This window comes from Cnephaeus nilssonii, assembly GCF_951640355.1.
Source record: "Cnephaeus nilssonii genome assembly, chromosome: 2".
Lineage (NCBI taxonomy): Eukaryota > Metazoa > Chordata > Mammalia > Chiroptera > Vespertilionidae > Cnephaeus > Cnephaeus nilssonii.
Genome location: NC_137073.1, coordinates 14,231,686 through 14,249,143, shown reverse-complemented (window position 1 = coordinate 14,249,143; position 17,458 = coordinate 14,231,686). Strand labels below are relative to the sequence as shown.

The 17,458-nt window shown below is 47.9% G+C and overlaps 1 protein-coding gene across 1 annotated transcript in view; it reads right to left on the bottom strand.

Annotated features, from left to right (window-relative positions):
• Window positions 1-114: 114 nt before the first annotated feature.
• The window catches only part of CRAMP1 (cramped chromatin regulator homolog 1), a 70,948-nt gene continuing 53,604 nt past the window's right edge, over window positions 115-17,458 (bottom strand). Inside the window, exons 12-21 of the mRNA XM_079791570.1 lie at window positions 16,282-16,463; window positions 16,118-16,192; window positions 12,823-12,904; window positions 11,734-11,838; window positions 11,326-11,504; window positions 10,599-10,667; window positions 9,779-10,010; window positions 8,843-9,007; window positions 7,592-7,734; window positions 115-4,172 (exon numbers count right to left, since the gene is read on the bottom strand). Of these exons, the coding sequence (XP_079647696.1) occupies window positions 4,008-4,172; window positions 7,592-7,734; window positions 8,843-9,007; window positions 9,779-10,010; window positions 10,599-10,667; window positions 11,326-11,504; window positions 11,734-11,838; window positions 12,823-12,904; window positions 16,118-16,192; window positions 16,282-16,463 (1,397 nt within the window). The 3' untranslated portion in view covers window positions 115-4,007. The remainder of the gene's footprint in view (window positions 4,173-7,591; window positions 7,735-8,842; window positions 9,008-9,778; window positions 10,011-10,598; window positions 10,668-11,325; window positions 11,505-11,733; window positions 11,839-12,822; window positions 12,905-16,117; window positions 16,193-16,281; window positions 16,464-17,458) is intronic.

Below are 17,458 nucleotides of genomic sequence, written 5' to 3'. Positions count from 1 at the left end.
AGTGCATACTTAAAAAAAAGGCAGAAACAATAATTATTAGATCAAGTATTAGTATGTATTTATGCACAATAATAAAAACAGATTTACAAGTTAAACTGGAAATTTAAACATAAGAAGTTTAACAGCTTTTGTTTATTATATTAAATAACCAAAACACCTTTTATTCCCAAAATTGGTAAAGAATAAATAATGTAATTTACAATATGGTACAAAAAGTAATCAGGAAGGACAGGCATTCCGCTTTATACATACACTGTATATGTATATTTATTATCTATTAAACAAATTCACATCTCAAACAAGCCGAAAACCTTAGATGATATGGCTTAACGATTATTAAAAGAAACAGCAGTGAGTTCTGCTGCCTAGACCAGAAGCTCTGGAGCCAGTTATCCTGTTACAGAATGCAGGGTACAGGTTGCTGTAGTGCTTCCAAGACTGAACTTACTTAACATGACTTACAAATTACTGTGGGATTAGGAGAGAGCTTTGACAGTCAGGAAAGGTTTGCTGTGGTTTCTTTCTTTTTCCCCCCTTAAGACAAAGTGCCCTATTTCCTCACAAATGCATCTGATAGGTCTCAAAGTTTTAAACAACAAAAACCCACAGCAGCTGCTGTTCTCGTCCACTTATTTCCAGTGTTTCTATTCCATAACTTTTCTCTGCACAGGTTTGGATTGGATGGTAAAAAAGCTATTACACTGAAAAGGAAACCCATCACTAGTACACAGAATGATAAAGAATGGGCCCGAGGCTGAGAACCCAGAGATGTAGGAAAGCAAGTAGATCAACTTATGAAATGTTTCCAATTATCCCCACTCCCAGAGCAAGTGCTCTACACCTAGAAGATACAGAGAAAAGAAAATGTGATCCTAAACCTCATGTGGAACCATAAACTTCGATCTGCCTCTGCATTTTCTAAAGAAGAAAATGCTTACCACTGGATAGTCACAATAAGAATTAAGGCCACAACACCAACTCCCTTGAGACCAGAGACAATCTCACTCTTTACAAAAGATGAATCAGCAAAAAGATGCCAGACATTAGAGTGACCATGGAAATAGGTCTCAGAAACTGATCTATTCTTAATTATAACATGCAAATGCACAAGGAAGCCACAGGTGCATACTGAGACTATGTCGACTTCCACTGGAAAGGCAGAGAAAGATGCAGCAGGTGGGAAGCTTGGGTCTTTTGAAAATTCCAGCCATTAACAATTACTTTGTGTGTGTGTTCTTCACCTTGCTTTTCATATCTGTTTTGAGTTGAAAAGGATTCCACTTAAAAAACATCTCCTACAGGTCAGTGGAGCTTTTCTTCCCCATCCAAACATACAACATACCCACCACCCCTTCCCTTGCCAATTTCTAAATTTAAATAGGAAAGCTTTGAGTCTCACACCTGGGTTATGCCTGGAGAACTGGCTTGTCACATACACACTTCTCTGGTTGCTAGGGAAGCAGAATTCTCTGGAATCTTGTGAGTTTTATTAGAGGTGAGAAGAGTCAGTCTACTCTCCTCCCTAACCCACTTCCCCACTGAATGACACTGGCCAGTCAGGTACTCCCAAAAGGATTCTATGCCAGAAACCCAGGCAGGGGCTGCAGCTAAATAGCTACAAAAGCTGATCCGAGTCTCCAGAGTTTTTCTCCTCTTAGATGTCACTGGGGTGACAGGTGCCAACCTACCAACTAGACTGCCTTGAGGTGACCCTGATGAACAAGCAACTCAGGAGCCCTACTGTCTCTGGCACAGTACACACTGCCACTGGGCATCACATGCAGCTCTAATGTTACTTGGGGTTCTGGTCCCAGACAGGGGAGGAGTACGAGGAAGCTAGTCATGGCCTAAACGTGGCCTGGTCTATTACCCTACTGCAGACCTAACACAGTCAGATGCCCAGAGAGTGAGAGTGAGTGTCAGAGAGTGAGAGAGAGATCGATCCTGATATTGTTCAGCTCAATAAAAGGTGATAATTTCAGAAAGCTGATACATTGATCACAAAACACAAGTAGCTTAAAAATACTCTGGTTCAATGTTGTCTATATCTCTTAATAAAGTGGTAGCATGTCCCTTTCTTTCATATCTCCAGAGCTTTGAGACTTTTCCTAAGAGCCTAGAAGGCTTTTTTTTTTTTTTTTTAGTGATGTTGGTGCCTAGAACCAGATCTAAAAGAAGGAAGCCACATTAGAGGCAAAGCTTCAGAAACAATTGAAACAAAGAAAAGAAGCTACTGCCTAGAAGCCAACTGTCCTGTCTCCTCCATGGCTGGGAGCGAATGACCCTGCTTGCAGCCTAAAAGGGCTGCAAACAGCTGGTGAGACAATGGGGTCAAGAGTGTCCACTCTTCTTGCACACACAAAAGACCTTTCCTTTTCACACAGGCTGCTCTCTCATTGGGGAGAAGCCTCTGTAGAGGACCAGGACTGCCTTGATCCTGCCATTGTAGAGGATCAAGAGCTGCCATTTTCCACCAGTCAGGGGAAGAGGAAAGGTGAGCAACAGAACGAAGATTGGTTCAGGTGGATGATCCTGGCTACCGGGGGAGAGGGAGGCAGCAGGTGGGATGGTGGCTCAGGTATTACTAGTCCAACACAAGAGCATTGGCTTCTGGCCACACATAATGTGGCTAAAGGGTGAATTAAGTGTTGAGTTTCCCAAGGCTGAGCAAACACAGGAGCCTTGTTAGCTCCATTCTGGGGAAGAACTGGACACTGGACTACTTGCAATGGTGACAACTGGTCACCCAAGGAGGCTCACTGAGTACAATACAGGGATGTGGTAGTGCTCTAACTGCATCAGTATGTATGACCCTTGTCTGCATTCCCTGAACAGGAAGGAGCAAAATAAGAGACCACTGGGCAAAAGGAGACATGGGGGATTAAACCTGCGCATCACAGTGTGCTCTGCTCTTAGGCCAATGAAAGGAAGAGAAAACTGAAGAAAAAAAAAAAAAAGAAAAAAAAAAGAAATTCCCCTGCAAAGTACATTTGTCTCAGATGCTAAACAGTAACACATCAGAAGTTCAAGGACTCATCAGGAAAGTCTTAACTGTGGTTAGTTAAACAAGTGCTTAGGATCGTCCCAATAAAGAGAAGTAACATTATAGATCACCTAGAAGAAACTTGTAGATGGATGCAAGAAGGAAACCAACTAAACTGGTTTACCTCCTCATTGTCTAATTCTTAAAACACAAGAAAAACATTCTCCAACAAGCTTAGCAGGATTCTTTTCTAAAAGTCCATAGAACCTGGACATGATTTTTTCCCCCCGTCCTGTTCAGAAAACACATCTAGATAGGGAAGCACTAGGCAAGGATCAGTATCTCTGAGGTGATGGCTCCAGTTACGCTGCCCTGGGACCCTTCTGCTGTCCTGTGATCAGTGTCCCCTGAAGTGTCCGCTGTCTTAGGGTACAGATACCACCAAGCAAAGCTCAGGCCAGACCCAGCTGTCCCCTGTCACCCCCTCATCCCCTTCCATCATCACTCTGCAGAGAAGCAATCAAAGTGTGGTACAGGTTTGGCAGAAAGAATGCAGCCATGACCTGGAGTCTCCTAATAGAGAGCAGGGAGATTATAACTCCCCAGGGCACAACGACTACGCTGGGGCACACACCCACTCCCCTTTCTTTCAGAAAGAAAACCCACTGAACTGTCCAACACAACCACCAAGGCAGATGCACGGGCAGAAATGTGGTCATTACACAGACCCCCAATATGAGATCCCACGGCTGGCGAAGAATGGCTCCAATGCCACAGTGCTGTGACATCCCAGGACTCGTCCTCATCTCTCAGGCCACTACTGCCCTCTCCCCGTTGGGTTAGAGCTTCCAGCATTTTGTGTATTCTGGGGTGCAGAGGTGTCTCTCTTCTGACCATCTTCTGGGGGTCCTGGGCTAGATTTGTGTTTCCTCTACACCTAGCACAGTTGAGGACTGGACCACCAGCCCTGTAAGCTCTCCTCTGACGCCTCCAGGATGCCCCCACCACGAGGCACGTTGTATGTTCACTGGGATAGGTCACTGACAGGGGGGCCACTTCCACTGCCATCAAACAGAACCTCTCGGCGGCTGGGCTCGGCAATGGACAGCTCCTGGGCCAAGTCGTTGAATCGAGATATATAATCAACGCTGTTTTCATTCATCATGCACACCAGCTGGGAATCCACGACCTGTGGGCAGAGGACACAAGGTAAGACCACATCAGCTGGTGGTGGCCTGCCACCTAGACTGGAGGAGACTCGCCACCATCAGGACTTCCAGGAGAAGGTGAATGAACTTGGGTCTCTCTACGGTGAAGACTGGAATTTCCCATCGACTTGCCATGTAATGGTACCCTAGTCCTCTGGGAAGAATCTCAGAATCGCTCATTGTTTTGAACTCTCACTGTTTTGACAAGTGTGCAGGAGAGCCTACTGTGAGCCTGGCACAGCTGGTTGCTGGGATCAGAGCAGTGCTTCCCTTTATATGAGATTTGTCAGGGAAGACAGTCAAACAAACAGGCAAACGGCACAGAGTGGAAAGCAGAAACTGTGGGGTGGCCTGGAGGAGACATAAGTGGAGAAAGGGGTCAGTTTGCCATGGGGGGAAGCACATTCCTGTCAGAAGAAACAGCAAGTGCAAAGGCCCTCCCAGAAACAAGAAAACTGGTGGATGTGACCGTGAGTAAGGACAACAGTTGAATAAGAGGAGAGAGACTTAAGTGTGTACAGCAGGGTCTTAGGTACTGGGTTTTTTTTCTGTGGACAAAAACATGGAACATCCTGCCATACAGTCTTCAGGATTTACTGCCTTCCTCCTTTGCTGGAGTGAAAGCCTCATGAGGACGGGCCGTTGTTTTATTCACTCAGTCCCTGTAGCAGTGCCTGGCACATCATGAATAAACTGCATGATATAATGAAATAAAAAGCCTTGGAAAATTCTGAGTAGAGCCTGAACCGAATTTTAAATCTTTTATTGTGAGAAATATAAAACAAACTTAAATTTGTTTTCAAAAAGTAGAGCAAACCCTGGCCAGTTTGGCTCAGATGTTGGAGTGTTGGCCTGTGGACCAAAGGGTCTTGGGTTGACTCCCTGTCAAGGGCACACACCTCAGTTGCGGGTTCAATACCCCGCCCCAGTTGGGTTACATGCGGGAGGCAACGAATTGATGTATCTCTCTCACATCATTTCTTCCCCTCCCTCCCCCCGCCACCTCCTTCCCTTCTGCACTGTCTGGAAAAAAATATCCTCAGGTGAGGATTTAAAAAAGAAGGAAAAAAGTAGAATAGCGACTGTTTTCTCCCTACATATCCTTCACCAGCTTCATCAATCTGTGGCCAATCTAGGCCCACATCTCCCACCCATTCTTTGCTCCCATCACTTCTGTTCAAATCCCAACATCAGATCATTTCAGCCACACATTTCAGAATGCACTTCTAGATGGTAAGGACTATCAGTATCTAAAAAACACACTCATGTTTTTTGAGTTGGAGAGTTCTTGGTCAGATCTTTGTGTTAAACAACTGCTATTTCTGGAGATAAATACGTTACTAGCTATGGATTTAGTAGTTAACGAATAATAGTACCTGTCTTTGTTCTGTGCTGCTCACCTTTGTGTGCAACAGGCCACCCAGAGATCTTGTTAGAAATGCAGGTTCTGGTTCGCTGGCCCTGGGGTGGGCCCGAGAGTCTGCCCTTCTAACAAGTCCAAGGTGTTTTGCAGCGGGTCCAGGTGTGTCATCTTGGGATGTTTGTACAGTGGCCACTTCCACAGGAGCCAGGGGCTTACAATGTCCACATAGACACAAGAAGGGAAAGAGACCAGCCTTGTGTGGGACATTACAGTCACAAGGTGTTCTCTAAATAAAGGTTCTATGGCCAGAAATGCTCATCGAGGGGGAGGAAATGTACTATATTACTCTGTCTAGTTTGTATTTGGGTGAAATTTCCATTCATGTTATGGGCTGGCTTAGAATCCTCCAAAAAGCCTTCCCACAGCTCCTCAGATCTTAAGACTCACATCAGGATACTGAGAGCTGAGGAGGCCATGGGACACCACTGTGCTAGCCTTGTCTGATCCAGGGTTCCCCTCAAGAATCATATATATATATAAAAGGCTAATATGCTAAGTGTCCGACTGTCCGACCGGTCGCTATGATGCGCACTGACCACCAGGGGGCAGATGCTCAATGCAGGAGCTGCCAAGCTGCAGTGACTTGGCAGTGACAGTTCATGGGTGATGCACCCCGAAACCAGAGAGGTTCCTCGCAGGGCCACGCGATTCCACCTTTGGCCATGGGTTATGTTGTTGCTGGGGCACTATTGGCTCCGAATCTAGTTTACTGCACACTTGCGTTTGCATTCCACACCCTGTATGACAGCAACTTTGCAGAGTGCCCTCTCACACTCTGGGACCGTTCAGGGGATGTCGGAGAGCCAGTTTCAGCCTGATCCCTGTAGGCCAGGCCGGGGGACCCCACCTGCCGGAGGGACCCTACTCACTCCACAGATGCCCTTTGAGCCACAGCGCCACCCCAGGTGCAACCGGCCAGGGAGGGACCACAGGAGATTGGCGCCAGGGCGTGCCCAGCCCATCTTGCCCAGTCCTGCCCCGCCAGCCACCTTCTAATTAATGTCCTTTCAATGTGCATGAATCCGTGCACTGGGCCACTAGTCTTACTATAAAACCCCGAGGGACACCTACCAACAGCTTGGCATCTCAGGGAGCCAGGATTTGGAAATGCTGCTCCAGTACTTTAACAACAGGACCAAGCCCATGTGGCATTCTACATGTGGAATCTCTTCATTTTAAGCATATCCTGCCTAAATTATTCTTTTAGCACCTGTTACTTCATACCTTGCCTTATAGTTAAATGTACCTGTCTCTACTCCTTCAATAAGTGCACATCCTTGCAAGCCTTTCTTGCTCAAACAACACTCATAACATGTTGGATGGAGCCTGGGTGGCTACATGAGCAGATAGCCTGGCCTAAGAAAGAGGGACAACTGGATCCTGGTCCAAAGATGAGGGTCACAAACTGAGCCTTGCCTGCACATCGAGGGTCTGCCATAATGTGACTTTTGTTACCATCACCCTCACCATGGGAGGAGCCCGCGGGAGTATCTGTGCCCTTCCTGCAGAACCCATTCTCCTGTCTGGGAGGCAGCAACAAGTAACGACACAGGGAGGGGCTGTTTGAAGGCCCTCTCCTGTCAGGTACCAGCAGTGATGACAAAGTCACCTACAAGTGCTCTTTACTCTTCTACCAATGGCATCAGCCCCTCACAGAGGCAGCATTACCTGCCTGAGGTCCAGCGGCTGGTGGAGGCCACAATGAGATCCAATCCCTGCTTTGGTCGCCTGCAGAGCTCCCACAGTCAACCCTGAATTTCCCAGGTTTTGATGCCTTCAGAGCTCAGCTATTACTTTGTTGTTTGCCACTAGAATTTCCTTTCTCAGAAGCCAGAAACCTGGATGTACAAGTGCTGGCTCCTGGTTTTAACATCTTGATGAAAAATTCTTAATAACCAAACAGGTCTGCTTGAGGGACTTGGCCACCTCTGGAGTAAGGGCTGGTGGTCAAGTCCAGGCATAAGATTGTGTACTTACCTCTGCCACATCAGCCAGGGATCTGGACACAAACGAGTCTCTCGAGTTTCCATCTAGCAGGCTGGGGCCCAGCAGGGAGGTGCCACTGTGGGTCCCCACTGGAGTCGGCAGCATCTTTCGGCTTTTCTCTGAGATGAAGCTTGCTGCCAAGAGAAGGAGGATCAAGCCCTGAGATGGCTTGGTCAGCTCCAGATCAAGGGAAGAATCCTGAGGGCTGGAGGTACCCCCGCCAGGCCCATACAGCATTTATCTGCACGCTTGCACACAGCGCTTGGTGTGGAGCTGTAGCCAACCTGGTTTTTCTCAAATGAGGAGCCTTGGAGGGTCCTCAGAAGCTCATGTAAGTAGGCCTCATATTTTAGGGGCCCTCAGTACTCCTCTGTCCAGTCACCACTCCCACCTCCATGTAATGTGGTTTCCCATTTTTCACGATTTGTATTTGACTTTGCAGAGATCTGTACTGTTCTATGGACCTCTTATAACAGGAAACACTCATCGGGTGCTGGCTCCCTGCATCACCCAGACCAGACCCACATTCTGGGCCATCGGGTGTGGCGTTCACACAAGGTGCTGACCCTGTTCAACATGTGTACAGCACAACCCCCTCTGGGGCTGCACTCTGATGGCCATGTGCACGTACTGGCTGCGCTCTAAGAATGCAAAGCGCATGAATCCCAGACATGTCCCGGAGCCCCTCTTACATAAGACACTGAGAGCATTGTGTCTTTCCCTAACATCCCCTTCCCATCACACGAACACCTGGTGCCCAACGAGGATGAACACATCCTGTGAACGTGCCAAACTGGTCAGCATGTCGCAAGACAGCTGGACTGTCCACATCAGAATACTGAGAACAGAAAGAGGGAAGCCAATTTCTTCTACCCTGCCGTTGGTGGCAAGAGCAGAAGGCCCTAATAGGGGAGGGGCCAGGACAGCTGGCCGGACTAGAGAAGAGCACAGGGGACTATGTGGGGAGATGGACGTGGGCTACATCGCAACTGGGCTGTGGGTTACAAGAATGTCATGTTTGCCAAAGCTCAGTGAACTGTACACTGGAGATCTGGACATTCTCCCAAATGTAAGTGGTGCAGAAAAATAAACCCTGGAAAACAAGCAAACAGTCCTAGTGGGAGTTCTGCCAGATGGCAAGGAGAATCCAGACTCTAGACCCCCACCAAGTTCACCATGTGGAGCCCTGCTCGTCCCTGCTGGTCTGGGACAGAGACCTGAGCACCCCCCGCAGACACTCACCAAACAAGCTGCCGAGGGATGAGTCCGTGGGGTCGCTGGGGCACCACTGGGGGTCATGGGTGGGGGAGGCAATCCAGTCTGGTTGGGGGCTGCTGGATGGGGAAGGAAGACTCTTGGAACTGTCACTGCCATTTAGTTTTGCTGGAGAAAGAGGGACTCCTTCACCTGTCAACCAAAATCCTGGGTCAGAGACGCCACGTGGGGGTGAACAGCACTCTGCTTCTCCAACCTACCACTAAGGCAGTGAGTCAGCACAGCTGTGTGCCACTGAACTCTGGAGGTCCGGGATCCCCACAGATGATGAAAAACACTGATCTGTGGAGGGGATCCCCTGCAGCAGGAACACATACCCATCTTAGGGAACAACAATGGCCACAGCTATCACTGATGAGCCAGGCACTATGCCGAGAGCTTCACCTAAATCCTCTCAAGGTTGCTTACAATAGCCCTGTGAATTACATGCTTTTCCCAGTTCACAAATGAGTGGTGACCTGCCCACAGCCACTCACTACTAGCCTGTGAACTCAGCTTAATCTGAATCCATGGCCTGAATCATACCAGCAAGTGCCAACCACACCAATGCTACCAGGATACCAGTCCAACCCCCTCCTGGAACTTGCAAAACCCAAAGGCATCCACCTAGATTCATGACTAACTAGAACAACGGCCCATCTAATCCTGTTGGTCGCAAGGCCGGGAGCAGTCCCACCGGACCATACACGGCTGTAGATCCTATCTGTACCTTGTTCACCAGTGCTGCCTCTGCCTCTGCTGGGCAAGGCCATATAGGTGGCAGGTGCAAAAGTGGGAGTGGAATGGGAACATACCCAGCAGGTTTGGCAAATGCTCACTGGGAGGTCAAGGACAAGCCTGGATCCCCCGTCCTAATGGGGAACTGGTTCCAAGAAGGGTGAGGAGGCGCAGCCTGTTCCTTACCGTATTGGCCAGAGCTGATGGCGATCTCAATGATGGAGTCACTGATCTGAGTGGCAGGCTCTCCCTGGGAGAGCACGTCCTCAGGCGGGCCAGGCAGGGAGATGTCCAGCAGAGCAGAAACGTTAGGCGGAGAGAGCCGAGTGCTGGAACCCTCCGCCAAGGGCAATTGGGTGGAAAGCCCATTGTGCAGAGGAGCCTTCGATAGCTCAGTTAAGGAGAGGACAGGTGAACCCTGGTGGGAGATGGGAATTGTTCAGATACAATGGATCAATCAATCTCCTAATAAGGAACAAAAAATCAACCTCAACCCCAAAAGATGGTAACCAAGTGATGGGCAAGTCAACAGAGAGGCGATGACCATAGAAGACACCTCTTCCTTTCTAGTAAGAAACACGTTAACTTCTCCAGAAACTACTCTGGGGATTCAGAGTTGGAAGGCCAGGCCAGGGAGGCCTTGGCCATGGTGCCCTGGACATCTGGACCTGCTTTCCCTGCTGGCAAGACAGCTGGTAACACCCAGGCAGAAGGTAAGTGCCAAGAAGTGCTGCCAGTTGATGATCTCCTCCCCTTAGCCCAAGAAACTGATCTTCTAGAACTGTGTCTGAATCAGCCAGCCACGTGGAAGAGAAGAAAGCTGAGATGGAAGATGCGTGCTCCTTCTATCTAGGGAATGGGAGGATAAAACCACTGGATATCCGAGTGTTCTTGTCACATCCTAGGGAGGCTAGGTCTGCTGGCAAGACCATGAGCACGGGGACTCAGCACTGGAGGGGGGGCACTGGAGCAGCTACTTTGCTCAGCAGCCAACAGCACACTCTACCTGGAAACCTTCCGTCACTGGCTCCTGCTCAGGCCTCGAGGGGATGCTGATGAATGGATCGCTTGTACCCTACAAGAAAAGATCACCATGAATGCCTAAGAGCCCTTATATTCAGTATGCCAGAACTCTGCCCAATGGCTATTAAGCTCCTGAGACAAGAGCCGTTCCACTCCCCGGCTTCCTAACAGCCAACATTACAGAAACCCATTGAGGTCTAGGTTGGAAATCTCTTCCTGTGAAGACAAGCAAGCTCATTGCTTCCAGAAGGTAGGCCAGGAAGTCATTGCACTTAAGATTATCAATTCAAAACCTCATAGTCCTCAGGCCGGGCTGGCCGTGAAACCAGAGCAGTGAGAGAATCGGGAGGAGTGGCAGTCAGGGATCACTAGGCCCACTGTTGGTCCACTTGGTTAACCGAGCTGACATCTGAGAAGTCTGCTGACATAGAGATCTTGCTTATTTCAGTTCTGGATTCTCCAGTGTCACCAGCAAACCAGTCCCCACTCTACCTCCTTCCATGGTTCCCCCCTGAGCCACGCAGAGCTCACGCATGCCCCAGCCTCCCTGGTGCAGCGATTCCCCTCTGGTCCATCAGGCCCGTCCCACTCCTGAGGCAGAATTAGGGTCCAGCATGACATCAGCCCCATTATCTCGGCTCCCATCCCTCTAGAGAGTGACCAACCCATCCTGAAAGCTGGTGGTAACTCGAAGAAGCCCTTCTACTCACCCCCACAGTGGGGATGGGGTCTCCATTCTGGAGGGTGCCAGTGGAGTCCTGACCCGAAAGGGTAGCTGTTGCCTCATCTGAAGACAGTGGAGAGATGCCAGTCAAACCCTCAGCATCCAAGACAGGGAGGGGGCTCCCGGGGATGATGCCGGCACTTGTAGCTGCTAAGTCGACAGCACCTGGCAACAGAAAAGACATTGCCAATGGGAACTCTACTGACATTCCCAAACATACTCCACAGCGCTCACAGGAACAGCCTCCCCGTCACACCTCATTTCAAGGCAAGGGGAACAGATTTCCTGTTCTCTCTGGAGGATAATGAGAGCATGGTTTGGGGGAAGAAGAAAACAGAAACACCATTCACAAGCCTCACATGGTGTCTGTCACCATGCCAGGCACAAAACTTACTGGCCAGGTGGCCTGTGGCCTGGGGCGGAAGGACCTTGGGCATGATTGGCCGAGACAGAGCCGCTTTGGTGAGGGAAGACTGGATGGGCCGGAATGAGCCTCTACCTGTGAGGACAAAAACAGAAGCAGCCGCATCAAGCCCACTTGCCCCAGTGCTCTCTGACCGCATGGCGGGCACTACACAGGGCTGGCGTCACAGTCAGTTGGGACCATGGAAGCTGAGCCGAGGCGACACCACTGAACACCCCCAAAACGTGCTAACGTGGGGAAGTCAGAGGTCACACAGGCCCCGATGAGGAGAAAGCTCTGGCACCCGTGGTGACAGCAGCACTGTGGCTCATGGGGGCTGCTGAAAAGGGTGCTGTCAGCAATGTCATCCCCTGGGGATGGCCCTTTAAGGGTGATGCACACCCAAGTGAAGCTACAAGCTCCTCTGAAGCAACGAGAGCATCAAATCTTGGACTAAGATTCTGCCTCTGCAATTGGGCTCTTTCCTACTAGGCTTTCTGTAGATGAAAAGAAGGTACGAGAAAAAGCAATAAACAGCTGTCTGGGTCCAGCAGTAAGTCAGTCTGAAATGTGTAAATCAAGACTGATTTAAAAGCTAAATCAGAGTTACGTTTCACTGAACAATTCTCACTGAAGTAAGAAAATTTACTTCAAAGAGCCAGGGCCCCCACTGACCTTAGAGACCTATCTATGAAGGCCTGAGTTGTACATTTTCCCCCTAAAATGCCTGACAAAAAAACAACACACAAAAACCAAACAAACCAAAACAAACTAACAAGCTCAAAACAAAAAAACAATTGACAAGACACTATACAGAGAGGGTGGACTGAACTGAGCAAAGCATCCCTAACACGGCCACCTGAGCCCACCTTGGAAGGAAACTGCTTGCGTTCCACCTGTCAGAGGGCCATGCCTGCCTGGCTCAGGGGCACTCTCAGTCTCTGCTGATAGAATGGACAAAGGAATGCTGCAAATGCCACTCCAATAGCCATCAAAGCAAGTGCCTGTCATCCCCAAAGACGAGGCCACATGAAAGTAAGTAAGGAGTGAAGAGCCAACCCCAGGAGACCCAGTGCTTACCGGTTATGGAGGAATTTGACATGATAGAGAAGGAGCAGACATTGTGGGACTGGTTTTCAGAAGGTCTAGGAAGCAGGGTTCTCTGTGGAGGGAAAACTGCCAATCAGATAATAAAAATCACTCAGGAAACCAGCAAAGACTTGTAAAGGGATATTCCAGACAACAGTGAGCTGAGTTTGTAAGCAGATGGTTCTGGGTTCTAGGACTAATAACACAAGAGCGCCTGGGACAGTCTGAGGATGGCTATGTCCCGTGGACCCAGCAAACTCTGAACATTGGGTCCTCTCTGAAAAAAATCCCGAGGGATCAAACCTTCTCCCGGGGAAACTGGAGGAATGTCAGAACCATCCACTGTTAATTCAGAATGTTCTTCTGGATTTGGATGGAATGCAACTAGTCATATAAATATATATATATATATATATATATATATGTTTATAACCATTCTGTGTGGACTATTAAAAAAGACACTCACATGTTCTGGGCCTCCTTAAATTTGAGGTGTAAAAATAAAGTTGCTGCCTATAACACAGACGGGCTAAAGGCCTGAGGCCTTCCACCCCATCTCACAGTCCCAGTGCCCACCCCTCCCTGTCTGCCCAGGACTCCTATCTATACTAATAAAAGAGGAATATGCAAATTGTTCGGGATGCCGTCACAGTAACAATAACGACCAGCAGGCTGCCTGGGGCGACAAGGCTGGCAGCGGGGTTAGTGAGGGACAACGAAATGACTTAACAGCAGGCTGTGTGGGGCGACCAGGCTGGCAGGGGGGGGGGGGGGAGTTGGGGGTGACCAGGCCGGCAGGCAGAGGCAGTTAGGAGTGATCAGGCTGGCAGGAGTGGCAGTTAGGGGCGATCAGACAGGCAGGCAAGTGAGCAGTTAGGAGCCAGCGGTCCTGGATTTTGAGAGGGATCGGGCCTAAACCGGCAGTTGGACATCCTCTGAGGAGTCCAGGATTGGAGAGGGTGCAGGCTAGGATGAGGGGACCACCCCACCGCCCTGCACAAATTTTGTGCCCTGGGCCTCTAGTGTGTGAATAATTAAGGTCTAATGTGAAGAACACCATTTAAAGAAATTATATTAGCCTTGGCCAGGTAGCTCAATTAGAGCATCATCCATCCCAATATGCCAAGATTGAGGATTTGATCCCCGGTCAGGGCACATACAAGAATCAACCAAATTAAGTGAAGCAACAAATTGTTTTTTCTCTCTTTCTCTCCCCCACCCTGCTTCCTCTCTAAAAATCAAATAAAAAACTTTTAAAAATAATAAATTATATTAATTGCTCAAACTGTTATTCATTGAAGTAAAACATTAACAGAAAGTATCTGTCAACCAAAAACTGTCCCGAGGACCTCTAGCTCTGGGGCACAGCTGCATTTCCACTAATGCACAAGGGACATCTATCTCTGTGCCCCTCAGAGGCGCCCCCAAAGTGTTGGCAAAGAGTAGAGGAGGTGTCACTGGGGCTGCAACCTCGACATTAGGTCTGCTTGGATGCTGCTGCTGCGGCAGGGTGACCAGTTAACTAGGTAGGAGCTGCAGATGTGCCAGCTGTGCTCCAAATGCACTTTCTGAGAGGACTAACCAGGTGAGGAACATTTTAGGCCATATGTTCTTATGAAGAGCTACTCATCTTCACCCTGGTGGTGTGAAAGCAGCTGTGGGCACTAGGGAAATAAATGACTGGCTGTGTGCCAATTAAATGTTTAATGAAAACAGTAAATGGAAAGACCACATATTGTGTGTGATTCCATTTATATGAATGCCCAGAGCATGCAAATCGACAGAGACTAAAAGTAGATTTGTGGTTGCCAGGGACTAACAGAGGGGGCAATGCAGGTAATATGTACAGGGTTTCCGTTTGGGGTGATGAAAATATAGTGGTGATGCACAACCCTGTGAAAAACCATTGAACTGTATACTTTAAATGGGTAAACTTTACATGAGTTATATATCAATAAAGCTGTTAAAATAATCAAATATACTAAAATCAAATGCATTAACACTAAATTATAGTTGGCCCTAAAACACAGGTTTAAACTGTGTGGGTCCACTTATACATGTATTTTTTTCAGTAACTACCTGTACTGTTTTCAATTCACTGTTGGGAGTCCGCGGATGTAAAGGGCCGAGTATATGCATTGATTGACACCATTTTATATAGGGGACTTGAGTATCCATAGATTTTGGTGCCCATTGGGCATCCTGGAACCCATCCCCTGCAGATACTGAGGGACAACTTAAGTTTTGAAGGAGTCAAAAGTTATACACAGATTTTTGACTGTGCAGGTTAACAACCCTTACCCGTGCATTGTTCAAGAGTCTACTTGTAGTACACACACACACACACACACACACACACACACACACACACACCCCACTTGGGCTTTAGAATACATCTTCCTTCCTAGGACCATCATGCAATCTCTCATTTCTATATAAATTAATCTCAAAAGAATTCTAAGGGTCTAACAAAAGAGACCTATGCATTAATCCCAAAACAATGCACATTAATAACTTTCTAAGCCCAAAGTCATACCAGAATTTCCACTTCACCTCTTTTATCCTTTTAGTTCCAAATAAACTGCCCTTTTTCTCACGTGTGTCTCATTCCTATATCTCCCTCTCTGGTCTGCATATGTCACCTACAGATCCACCAGGGTTTATCATTATGGCCTATCCATATACCTTACCAACTGCTTCCACTGACTACATATTTACAAAGAGATGTTCTGAGCATCCTCAAATATATCCCAATACAAAACATTCTTAGGACTCGAGTCCCAAAACTTTCTGTCTTTTTTACAAGTGGTTTTTGTTATATAAAGATTATCTTTTTTGTTTTGTTTAGTTAATCCTCACACGAGGATATTTTTCCATTGGGTTTTTTTTTTTTTTTTTAGAGACTGGAAAGGTGGGGGAGAGCCAGAGAGAAACATAAATGTGAGACACACACATATATTGGTTGCCTCCTGCATGCACCCTGACCAGAGCTGGGGATTTACCTTGCAAATGAGGTTCGTACCCTTGACTGGAATCAAACCCATAACCTTTCAGATCGAGAGCCAACACTCTAACCACTGAGCAAACAGGCCAGGGTAAGATTATCTTTATTTTCAGGTATAGTAAGGGTCACTGTTATTACTTTATTTATCCTATTCATAAGAAGGAAGAAAGTGGCAGGGATTCTCCATTTCAGTTGAACACTCAAGACACGGGAGAAAACCAGTGCGTCGGGCAGCTTGGCCAGGGGGAGCCCAGCTATGCAAACCTGACCAGTGTTCCTGACCTGGACCACCAGAGGCTTCCGTAGGTGCCGGTTCTGCAGTTTCCGGGGCTTTGGCAAGAAGAAATCCGACTGCATCTATGAGGAAAACAGTGCTCAATCCCTGAGTGTTTTCACAGCAAACATGGGTCTGCAGGCAAGCAGAGGGGCGCACTCCCTGCACTTACGCTGATGGAGTTCAGATGCTGAAGGAAAGTCAATTCTGTCTCTTTATTAGGAGAGAAGAGCTTCCCATGTCGGCTGTTGGGTGGCAAAGTTGTTGGGACAGCAAAAAGGCCACCATCGGAGTCACTGCTTCCTGTACTAGAGGAACCAGCCACCAAGAGGGGTCTTGGAGGGTTTCTCAAACCTAGAAAAGGAGAAGGGAAAGTGAATAGAACTACCCTCACCCAGCAACATCCCCAGTGTGAATGGAGTTCTACTGGAAAGAAAACCAAGAAAAATTCCTGACAACCTGTTCCGTTTCCTGGAAAGGAGTTCCCTTTTTCTTAGTCCCATAAAACCTGCTTTTCCATCTTTCTCCCTGAAATTCTAGTTTCCAACCTGAGCAGATCATAGCTCTTCCTGACAGGATAAAGAAACTTTACCATTTTGTTTGATCCTTGGTGGGAAAGGCAGCTAGGCATTCATTTTGCATAGCTAGAAGAACCTAGCAGAACATCTAGTATAGAACAGAGGTCAGCAAAGTCTCTCTTTAAAGATAATAAATATTGCTTTGTGGGCCTGCAGCCTCTGCTAATCTCAACTCTGCAGCTGTAGTACAAAAGCAGCTACAGGCAACATGTGTATGCACCAATGAGCACAGCCATGTGCCAATAAAACTTTACAACAACTAGGCCGAGGGCCATAGTTTGCTGATGCCTGGTCTAAATCTCTAAATATACAAAAAACCGAACCAGAAATAGAGGGACAGAAAGTAGTTATTTAGGAACCACTATTTTGGGACTCTGCTAGCTGTTCTTATTATCATAGATGCTGCTGCAAAGCACCCTTGATTTGTGGTAGAATTGGTCTCCTTCCCTTCTTCTTCTTCTAAGACATTTTTATTGATTCCAAAGAGGAAGGGAGAGGGAGAGAGAAACATCAATGATGAGAAAAAAATCATTGGATCGGCTGCCTCCTGCACTCCCCCTACTGGGGATGGAGCCTGCAACCCCAGCATGTGCCCTGACTGGGAACAAACTGTGACCTGGTTCGTAGGTTGAGGCTCAACCACTGAGCCACACTGGCCAGGCTCCTTCCCTTTTTCTTTATTTGCAAATCTGTGAGGTTACACTGATACTCATGGTATCCAGAGACCAGGTCCGCTAAGCACTAGTATGGATTCTAGCACTGCAGGTGGAT